General features: G+C 33.4%; 1 protein-coding gene and 1 non-coding gene across 3 annotated transcripts in view; both read right to left on the minus strand.

Moving 5' to 3' along the window:
* The window catches only part of LOC131173096 (putative disease resistance protein RGA3), a 41,448-nt gene extending 30,612 nt beyond the window's left edge, over positions 1-10,836 (minus strand). Inside the window, exon 1 of the mRNA XM_058134754.1 lies at positions 10,354-10,836. Coding sequence (XP_057990737.1) covers positions 10,354-10,665 — 312 coding nt within the window. The 5' untranslated portion in view covers positions 10,666-10,836. The remainder of the gene's footprint in view (positions 1-10,353) is intronic.
* LOC110670791 (uncharacterized) lies at positions 5,302-6,467 on the minus strand. Of its 2 annotated transcripts, XR_009143142.1 has the most exons (4): positions 6,205-6,465; positions 5,906-6,009; positions 5,725-5,815; positions 5,302-5,659 (listed from the first exon to the last, which is right to left on the minus strand). It is a non-coding gene; the product is annotated as an uncharacterized LOC110670791 (transcript). The 2 variants fall into 2 exon arrangements; XR_009143141.1 differs by having other exon boundaries at positions 5,302-5,815; positions 6,205-6,467.
* Positions 10,837-11,422: the final 586 nt, after the last annotated feature.

Genomic DNA, 11,422 nt, shown 5'->3' on the forward strand with positions numbered 1-11,422 from the left:
TATTAGAACTCTCCGATTAGCGATATCCGATCTCTTTTACTTATGGGATTCGATCTTTTTTAGTTGTTCGCCCGGGGTCCAATCTTATCTTGATTCCCGATCTATTATATTGTCACCTGGGCTCGTTCCTTGGCCTAACCTCATAACTTACTTATTCGACCTATTCTTGTTTCCAACCTATCCGACCTATGCTATACCTATCTTCCTTTGTCATTTTTATTTTTTTAGACCGAAAGTTCTCATGTCGAAACACCCCTACCTATATTCTTTTGGGTATTTACAAGTTGCCTGTGACTTGAACGTCTACTCTCGAGAGAAATGAAAACTAAATGACGATAAATGGAATTTACGAATTAAATAAAAGAAGACACAGGAAATAACTATTGGCCTAGATAATCTATTTCGAGATTTAGTGCGACCGGATATAAAAGAAATTTCAAAAGAGAACTGGAGAAAACAAAACAAGAATATTCAACAAAAATAACAGTTTAGACGCTTACCTATGGGAAGTTAAGGAGACAGACGAGCTGACTCCGGAATCCACAAATCTTGTAGAGGTGAAAGTTGATGGCCAAAGGACTCGAATTTACCCGAAGTGATGGGAATAGGTTGGAACGAAGTTGAACTCGGAAAGTAATGCTAGATACTAGAGCGGTGGGAATGAGGTGATGTGAAGATGGTTGCACAGAAACTAGAAATGGAAGTTTCAGGACTTAGAGCTCCTTCTGATGAAAATACTTAAGAAAACTGGTTTCCAAAGTTTCTTAGCACTTCGAAAGCTCAGAATGGCAAGTAGCAAGACTGAATCAAATTTCAGAGCCTTTCCACTATAATCACCACCTTTTCCTTTTTCGTCCCTCCCTTCTACAGTATTGTATGCAGGTATTTATAGGGAGCGGGTATCCATAATGAAGGGTCAGGATCTCACTAGAGGAGACGGAGGGTTTAGATTTAAAAGGACATAATCTGATGTCTGAGAATTAAAGAAAATCAAAATAGAGGGTCGGGATTCCGTTCAGAATATTCATCCTTTCTTCTTTTAATCCAACAGCTCATGGTCTTGCCTTACAAGATGGATCCAAAGGCTAGGAATAAAAAGTGCCGAACCTGTCGTCTGCTTTTTTATCTGAGGGCTCTGGCTCCATCCTTACGATTATGATCAACGGTGGAGATCGAGATGTATAGGACTGCCTTAACTGTTTCGGCGTCTAGCGGCTAGGTGGGCGTTTCTGCAGATGAGATGTGTGGTGAGGATCTGATCGCGCCTGCAACGCGTTAACTAACTCGGATCTGACGATGAAGAGAGTTAATTGAAAGTTATTTAATCATCTCTACATTTTTCGATCTTTTTAAGTCGTCTCCTTTTCTTCCGATCTCCCCATTATGACCATCCCCTTTTCCGATCTCTATCTCATGCATCGGGTCCCCTCTTATTTCCCGATCTCTCTCATTCTAGATCTTTCTTCTCTATCTAACTTGCATTGGTCAAAGTAATAAATTCTTAAGTTACCGATGCATCCGCTTCGGATTTTGTATGCAATAAATGCCAAGGCCCTATATATATACGGCAATGAGAAATCACTTTCACACCTCACTTTTCCTTCTTCAGTTCATTTTCAATGTATCCATTCCCCAATCCTAGCTTATCTGGTGATAATTCTAATCATGATGGCCATTTTGATCTTTTTTCGACTGTTTCCTTCGCCCCTCGCCTGAAAATTTATGACCCTGACAACCGGAGAACTATGAGAGCGTCATCTAATGACAGTGAGGGAACTGGACTAATTTGCTGATCAAGATCGAAAGTGACGGCCGTGCCAATCTCGAATCGGTCTATCGATACAATCGGTAGACCGATCTCAAACAAGAGGACTGCTAATTTTAATCTTAATGTTGGTGACCGCCTCTTGAAGTTCATTTGGCTCCCAACCATATCGGGCGTCCCGACTGCCGCTCGGTTCTGGTCGATGACATCGGCGACCCCGCTCAATATCATGAGAATCATAGTCACCCTATTTGAGCTGCACATCTATCCAATATTTGTGGCTGGCTTTCTGATCAAACACGTCTTTTGATTCAGTCACAAGACTAGACTTTGACATAGGCCAGCATTCGGAGCAGTCTTAAGCTAGGTAGAACGTAGTGCTGATTTTGAGAGATTGCCCAAATGATGTAATCCGATCTTCTGAGATCACCCAAATGATGTAATTCGATCTTTTGGAAATGAAATGAAATTTTTATTTAAATGTTTTTTTTGTTTTGTTATCACATTAGTTATTTTTCCGATCTCTGATAAATGTATCCGATCTGATCCCTAGACGAATCACCATTCACCGATCCATGGATTCGGGAGTTTGTTCAATTTGATGACCTTAGTTAACCGACCTCATATATCCGATTTTTTATTGTGTTTCTGGAACCTTCTTGCGACGTGTCAAAGAAGCAACTCGGTTCCGCTAACCGATGCGTCGCTTAGGACTTCGTGAGCATTTAATGCTCAGACGGGTATAAATAGGAGAGAGGTGACTTATTTGCTTCCTTATGTCATTTCAGAGCTTCCTCTAGCAATTTCAGCATTCCTTCTCGTTTTCAAAAGTTTTCGGGCACCGATTACACTCTGGTAAGGATTTTGATATTTCCTCGGTTAATTTTCCTTTTTGTTTTCTGAAAATGAGCGGTACCGAAGGTCAGAGAGCTGTGAGCCCTCCTTCTGTCCATATTTCGTGGACCTCGGAAGAAGGCGATGTGATTAGATCAGGTGGACGTTCCAGCACGGCCATTGTTCCGGTTACTGGTCCGGCTACCAGATCGAAGCGAGTAACCTCTTCGAAAAGGGAAAACCTGCCAGTTGATGAGCTGCCGTCCGTCCTGAGAGAAACCGATCTACAATCCATAAGTCAGGAGTACAATCTGCGAATATAAGTCAGGAGTACAATCTGCGAATGGACTCCTTTGAACTGATCAAATGCCATAGCAACCTTCGAGTCGATCACTTTTTTGGCGAAGGCGATCTCATCATAGTATATGAAAAGCAGCTGAAGGCCGGGCTCCGTTTCGCCTTGGATGAATTTTACAAGGCCGTCCTAAAGTTCCATCATGTCTCGGTAGCTCAAGTGCATCCGAACTCCTGGCGGACTTCAGTAGCCTTCCGGGGCCTCTGCCGAGCCAAGAGACTGGAGCCCACGGCTAAAGTCTTTGTCGAGCAACATAGGCTTGCCCGAAGGAAGGATGACGAATTTTGGTTCTTTCAGGCAAAGCCGAACTGCGGGCTCTTCACCGATCTTCCTTCTTCGCTGAAGGATGGTGAGATTTCTTGGTTCCCTAGTCAGTTTTAGCTGAAGGATGGTGGCAACATGATGAGAACTCAAGGCTCAAAGCTCAAGTTGGTGACGCAAACTTATCTCTATTTCTGTTTAGTCTTACTGCTTGAACTCAAAATTTAGCAGTCATAATCCCATAAGGAGCAAATGAAACACTGACTATTTAGATGGTTAATGACAGAACCTTACAATTAGAAGTAACTGACATCTTCAAATTTTGGCTTTGAATCAAGTAGGCATACTTCAGTATCTATCATGGAACAAGGATTCATGCTAGAGTATGCTCCAAGGTAGAGGCACCTGCCTGAGTCCAGCAAACAAGCATTTAACAAGGAAATAAAAGGAATGAAAAAGTTCTACTGACCTTTGGCTTTTGGGTGCTGTTACAACCAATCCTCTTTTCTCTAGGCTTTTATATTGATCACTTAGAAGGATGCAGAAACCGTTTATATGATTCAAATACAAAGGACATGAGCAACAATCTTCAGTTTCTAACTTTTAATAAACAGAATCTGAAGAAACTTAATGGATAACTTTTGAAAAGAAAAAAAGATTCCTGCTGCACCTTCAGCTTGCAGAGAGAACCAGTAATTTCTTCAGATAATAGTACTTGAGCGGAGCAGGCTCAAATCCGGAGCAAAAAAATTGTCAATTAGTGTTGTCATGCTTGAGATTAACAATGCGGAATATAAGTTTTGATTCAAAAAAATAAAAATCCATTAACAAATTAAATCTTGATAGTAACCAAAAAACAAATTTTCAGCTAATTGATTTATATTTGTTTCTGGCCAATAAGGAAAGATGTCAAAAGATGACTGCATGCATACTTGTGCTTTCCCAAGTGAGGTGTACGTGTTTTTAGCCTTTCTTGCTTAGCAACTATATGCCTCATTTGTCTTTTATGCTTCTCCTCATCTTCTTTAGCTATTTCCTTAAATGATATCTAGCAAGCTGCAGCGGGGATGGAAATATACAATGGTAAGAACACATTCTTCACTGAAATAAATCTCAGTCGATCAACAATCATCATCTAACAAATCAATTTATTCTGAAGTTCCTCTTTCTTCTTGGCTTCTGCTTCTTTTTTCCGCTGTTCTTTGAGTCTGGCTCTCCTATTTAACTCAGCTCTGGTCACCCTCTTTGTTTCAGTGGACCTGCTACATAATCATCCAAATAGAAAGAATTTAGATGACACAATTATCTGAAAATACATTCAATTTCTAAGCAGATAAAGGTATGGTTTAAAGCAATAGAATGAACAGAAAGTGCACATGCATATTTGTGTAGTAGTGATCTATGTAGCATGGAATCGGAATCAGGGAACGCTGAAACGGACATGGAGAAATAGCATTTTCAAAAGCATAGGAAACAGAAACATGGTGGAAGCCTGTAAATGTAAAAAAAATATAGGGGTATATTTACAAATATACAAACACATATTAACTATAGAAATTATTACAAAAATTGTTAATATATGACTAGTCTATACATAAAACAAATTGAAATAAACAAATTATATACAAATTATTACAAATATATTAAATATATAACTTAAGAACTCACACCTAAGATTTGTGTGTGTATATATATATATATATATATATATATATATATATATATATATATATATATATATATATATATATATATATATATTCTTAACTAGTTGTAATTCTAAATTCTAAATGTAACCCTAAATTTTAAACCAAACCCACAAATGCAAAACTAAACTCTAAATCAAACTAGATTCAAAATAATCAAAACCCAATATAAAAATAAAAAAACAACCAATCAAAGTAGAGACAACTAATCAATATAAAACTCTAAACCACAACAAACCACCAATAACAGTAGAAATAACCAAATATAAAACTCTAAATCAGCTCTGCTACGCATGGGATGGATCATGGAAAGACAAAAGGTGAGAGACAAAGCATAGATCAATCCCTCACCTTGCCATCAGGTAAGTCCTGTCCTTCTCCTTCTCCTTATCTTTCTTCTCCTCCTCCTCCTGCTGCTGCTTCTTCTTCTTCTTCTGTCAGATGCGGTGCGAGTCGAGAGTCTGCATTTTTATTTTAACCTAACATTTTTTAAGGCACGCGTGTCCAGTCCAAAAACGTGTTTCCCATTTCCAGAAATTCCGGAAATGCCTTGCCGGCATGTCATCCCATTTCTGACATAGGGAAACGCCACCATTCTCGTTTCCATGCATCGTAGATAGTGATAACAAATAAAATCTTTGTTGTGATTGAGTAAATGAAGCTTACCTATTTTTTCTTGTGCAGCATTGTTAAATTCTCCTCATTATCATCCCCATCATCCACCTCAAGAAAGTACATCTAACACAATAGCAGATGTTGTAAGCTTAAGGAAAACAACTTAAATGTAAAAGCCAGCGACTCACATCTTCTTCATCAGTTACTTTCTGTTCCCCAGGAACAGTTAATGAAACAGGTTGACGTCCCAACTCACTTGGATAGACTTTCTGCATTACTCTGCAACAGCTTGGGCCAATGAATCCTAAATTGAAGAATTTGCAGTAACAAGAATATAAAGAATTTAAATTTCAGAAAGAAAAGCAATACCTGAGAGTATCTGAAATGTTAGGAAATTAAGCTTCAAATGAAGGATTAAATGAGCAACCTGGAGGCTCAACTTCCACAGCTGGAATAACTGATGGTTTGGATACCTGTAAATGATCGGATAACCAGAAGACCAAAGCAAACCTTGATTAAATATCTAAAAAGCAAAACAATATATCATAATGCCACGCCAAATTGAACATATGCTATGTGATTCTTTCAAATTTAAAGAAATATGCTCATATGCAATGTAGCAGTAAGACAACAAGCTGGAATTTAGATTTTTAAAGCCAATGAAGTACCTTTCTAATTTTGTTGTCACATCCACCCGGAACATTGTCAATGGAAAGATAAACACCTTGCCATCTCTAAACAACCAAACAAGCTAAACTAACAGAAATTATAAAGCTATACAAGCCAATAAAAATTCAATAGCTTCACTTTCCCACAAGTCGACCATGCCAGAATCCTGGACAGGACGATCACTCTAAGACAACCCACCAAATAATCTCAATCCCGAGTAATTTCAAAGGAATTAATCACTACACAGTATTCACAACATCCTCCAAAAATGCTTGCTTACTTACCTTGGAACCATCTTGCGTGGCACCTTTTGGCTTAGAATCTTTCCGGGTTTTCTTAGTTTTCTTCTTCTTCTTCTGATTCGAAGACAGTACCACTAGGACAAAAGGATTCTTCTGAAGTACATTGTCACAACGAAGTACCTTTTCTCTGTGCTTCTCAATATTCCGCCTCGCAGAAACATCTGAAGTTGATAAAAAAAAAAAAAAGGAATCAACTAAAGATAAAGTTAGCGAAAAGGTGAAGGAAAAAAGGTTCGAAAAGGTGAAGGAAAAATGGGGTCCATGAGGAAAAAAAAAGAAGGGGTCACCTTTGGATTTGTTTACGAAGAAGAGGAACTAAGTAGGAACATGAGAAAGAGAGCCACCGGAGAGAGCGCCTTTGGTGGATTTCTCAATGAAATCGTCTATGTCTTTGGTGCTTATTTTTGCTCTCCATGCTTTCTTCCCCTTCCTCGAGCTCTTCGCTTCACCATCTCTCACTCTCTCTCTTTGCTCGCTTCTTTGCTGGTGGTTGGCGAAGCGGAAACCTTGCATGTCGGTATCTTAGCCGCCTTAAAACGGTGCCGTTTCTGCTTCAACAAACGATGTCGTTCAATTCACACCTTAAAATGAAATGAAATTATTAAATGAAATTATTTTTATATTGAAAATTAAATTAAAAATTTTCTATTTTACTAAATCATTAATATGTAAAAAGTACGTACTATATACGTGTCCAATTTAATACATTTATTTAATCTAATTAATTTATTATTTAACTTCATTTAATTAATCTAATTAATAGGTTTCACAGAAAAAAAAATTGAATTTTTATATAATTATGTTTAATTTTTATTTTTAAAAATAATTTTTTTAAATTAAAAAATTAAATTATTTTATTTTAAATATGAGAATTGATTAAAATAAATTAATTGAATTAAATTTTTGTAAAATTTTTGTGTAAACTTAATTTACAATATTAAGGCATCACGCCACCTTAATTATCAATCAAATTTATCAACAAGGGTGACAATCTTCCACAAAGGACACATTCAGTGATTCATCTGAATACAAGTTCTGCTTAAGAAGATGCATAATAAAGCTGAAAATCATTCCAACAAAGGAAATAGATCCCCAGATGTTGAAAGTTCTCCTACAGCATTGCAACCCCAAGCAAAACCTATGATTTCCTTCACCTCCCTTCTGATAATTAAGAACATCCAAGCACCCAGAAACGAGAATCCCCTAGTGGAATATTGGTCTGAAAGATAGTTTGCCTCACAACAATGTTGTTACTGCCAAAGAAAATCGGAACATAGTTAAAGAACTCATGGCATTTCAGAATTTCTGTGCTGATGTATAAACATCTATTGTTGCTATTGATTAGCAGGAAAAAAGCCACCGGCGTGGGAAGAATTAGTTCCAGTTTCTAAAGCAACCATTAGCTAAATCTTATTATTAAAAATAATATCATTAAAAATAATTAAAAATTAAAATATTATTTTATTTAAAAAATTAATTCTAACCTTTTAAATATAATATCAAACATATGCTAAATCTTTTTTTTTTTTTTTTAATTCTATTGTAGAAAAGTTGCATGAAAAATTATTATATTGGAACGCATAATTAAATTTCTACCTACCTACTTTCGTTTCATTTTAACACAATCAATGCCTATTTCTTCTTCTTTCGTTCCATTTTAATTAATTAATTAATTTTTTTTATCCCATTATTGGTAGTTGAATTCTTAGGAAGGAATGTGAGGTGCCTGGATCTGTCAGATCTCTGTTTCTTCATATTTTTAATTTTGTTAGAAATTGAATTGTTAAGATCAATCATATATATGGGGAGGGCAATTCATGTGCTGATTTACTTGCGGATATGGCTTCGTCGCTTTCTTTAGAGACTGTCATTCTTAAGGATCCGCCTACTGCAATTAGATTAGTGTAGTTTGTTTTTTTTTTTTTTTCTCTTTGTCCACCTAAAAAAAAAAAAAAAAAAACATAATCACAGACACTCTCTCTCTATTATATATGTATACCCAATGCCCACACATCAGGATACTAAAACATGTAGCTAAAGGAGAAGAGAATTCATTTCAACCTGCTCCTTATAATATATGCTAACTTTTAATTTGTAGGTGAAGATTTTAATTTATGAACTTATTTACAAACTTATTATTTTTTGAATCTGCAACAATCCAATCTTTTGAGTTTTAGTGAAATATATATAAAATTATTCTCTTATTAAACTTTAATAGTTATTTTATATAGGCATATATGATTAAATTTTTTCTTTTAGTATTTAAGAATTTAAAGAATATTCATATATTATGACTAGTATATATAGAATATTAATTTTTAAGAAATGTTTTAAATTGAATAATAATATTATTAAAAGCCTCCAGAAATTAGAAGTTAAAGAAATTAGTGCAATCTCAAATTAGTTTTGGTTTACATGTTCATAATCATTTATTTTGGAAAAAAAGTTCTTTCAAGTCTTTAAGAAATCTAGCCAGATTAAGTGGGTCATTTAAGTTTTAAAACTTTTTAACATAGCCATTTAAGCTCTTAAATTTTTTAATAATAGGTCTGTTAAATAACTAAAAAAAAAAAAAGACATTTAAGCTCTTAAAAAATAATTTGATAGTCATTTAAGCCCATTAATAAATAAATTTAATTTTAAAATTTTAATAATCAAGTTTATAAATAAATTATGTTAATTTTATTGTTAATAGATAAATAAAATAATTTTATAAAATAAATAAAATGTTGTTAAAAATTTATAAATAATTAAATTTTAATAATTATAAAAGTATAAAAAAAATTATTTACTTCAACTAGACACAAAAAGAACTCCTATTTTTCATTTTTTTTCTCATCAACCAGACACTAAAATTTGATCTCAAAATCTCCTTAAAAATTTTTTAAAGTATCATTGAAAATTATATTATGAATGTTATTTTATATGTAAGATAAATAACTAATTAAAGACATACTTTTCTTAGTAAAGCTAATAAAAGACATAAAAATAGAAGAATTATAAGTTTAAAAGCCATAAAAATAAAAATTTTCTTAATAACACTAATAAAAAATTATAAGAAATGGTTTTAGGTTTTCTTTATTTCTTAATTATAGTATGATTTGAATCTCATATTTGTATTAAAAAAAAATAACTTTAAATTTTCAACATATTTTTATAGCTTTTGTTATTTATCTTAATAGAATAATATTTATATATTTTTTAATGACACTTTAAAAAGTTTTTAATGAGATTTTAATGTTAAAGTTTAGCATTTGGTTGATGAGAAAAGAAAGGAAAATCTGAATTTTTTTTAGTGTTTAGTTAAAATAAAAGATTTTTGAATTTTTTTTAATAAATTTAAATTTAGTTATTTATAAATTATATAATAATATCTTATTTATTTTATAGATTTTATAAAATTATTTTATTTATTTATTAACAGTATAAATTAATATAATTTATTTATAAACTTAATTATTAAAATTTTAGAAGCAAATTTAGCTATTCAACGGGGCTTAAGTGATTGTGAAATTATTTGTTAAGATCTTAAATGTCCCTTTATTAATTCTTTAACGGGGACTTAATGATTAAGATTTTAAATTTTTTTTTTTTAATTATGTTAAGATTTTAGACTTTTTTAGTTAATTTGATCAGAATTTAAGTGGTTATTGGTATATTTTTCAATGGCTTAGAAGGGTCTTTTTGCCATTTAGCAAAGAAAAAGTTGGTTTGAATAATAGGGTTAACAATGTATTTAAGTGACTTTTAAATAGCTCCAAGAATGTCTTCAATTTTAAGTAATGATAGGTTTATTATAATCATGTATGATTCCTAGCAAAGAGTGGGAGTTAGGTGTGACAGTACCTCTGTTCCCGATTGCTCTTGCCTTTGCATCTCAACCTTTCGTCGAAGATTCTCATAGACCAACAACTCATCTAAGAGATCCTCAGCCTCATAAGCTACTTCTCTGAGCTTCTTCAGCCAAAGCTTGACATGCTTCTTTCTGGTTTGCTGCTCCTCTGCATCTTGAAGCACACCACGAATCATGGTGAGGGATTCTTGAAGGCCTTTCAGGTCGTTCTTGAGATTCCAAGCACGACTGACTTCATCGGTGATGAGCGAAGCCACCGTGGACAGAGTTGCATCTATCCCGAAACTGAGGATCATTTCAGCCATGGTCTCCTTCTAGCAAAGATGAAAGAAATGAGTTGAAGCAAAAGTTGAAAGCATACGATGATTGCAGGAATATTTATGTGTGAAATCAAAGTCTTTGAGTAAATTATAAAGAAAAAAGATTCGCGATTGATGGTTTTAAATTATTGGAGACATAAAGTAAATGGTTAATGTGAAGGTGCCAAACTTGTATAAAAAATTCAATTTTAATTCCACGTAGCTTGAACTTTATGCCAAATGACAAAACAACAGTGATGATGACATACATGCCCATCGAAAAGAGAAAGCGTATGATATTTTACCAAGACTTTTATGAATGTGGAAGCTTTGTTGATTCCAATGGCTATCCCCACACCTCGTAGAAAAGTTGCATGAAAAATTATGAACTTATTTACAAACCCCTTTTTTTTTTTAATTTTATGTGCTTTATATAATTTGTAATTTTTAAAATTTAGAGTAAGCTAAAAAAATAAAAATATAAAAATTAAAAATCTCAATAAAATAAATCCAAACCGATAAATTGAACAAAATAAAAAAATATTTTTATTCGACACTATTTGATTTAACTCTTACTTTCATTGGACTTTATTAATTAATTTAATTTTTTAATTAATTAAATTTGATTTAAAATCAAATCGACAGAATATATGCTCTATCAAAATTAATCAAAATAATAAAACAAATTCAGCTAATTTGTAATATCAATTATTTTCTAATGTGAATTTAATTCAATTCGATTGTTAAATATTATTTAGAGGAA

The sequence above is a fragment of the Hevea brasiliensis genome, chromosome 14 (genome assembly GCF_030052815.1).
Source record: "Hevea brasiliensis isolate MT/VB/25A 57/8 chromosome 14, ASM3005281v1, whole genome shotgun sequence".
Taxonomy (NCBI): Eukaryota; Viridiplantae; Streptophyta; class Magnoliopsida; order Malpighiales; family Euphorbiaceae; genus Hevea; species Hevea brasiliensis.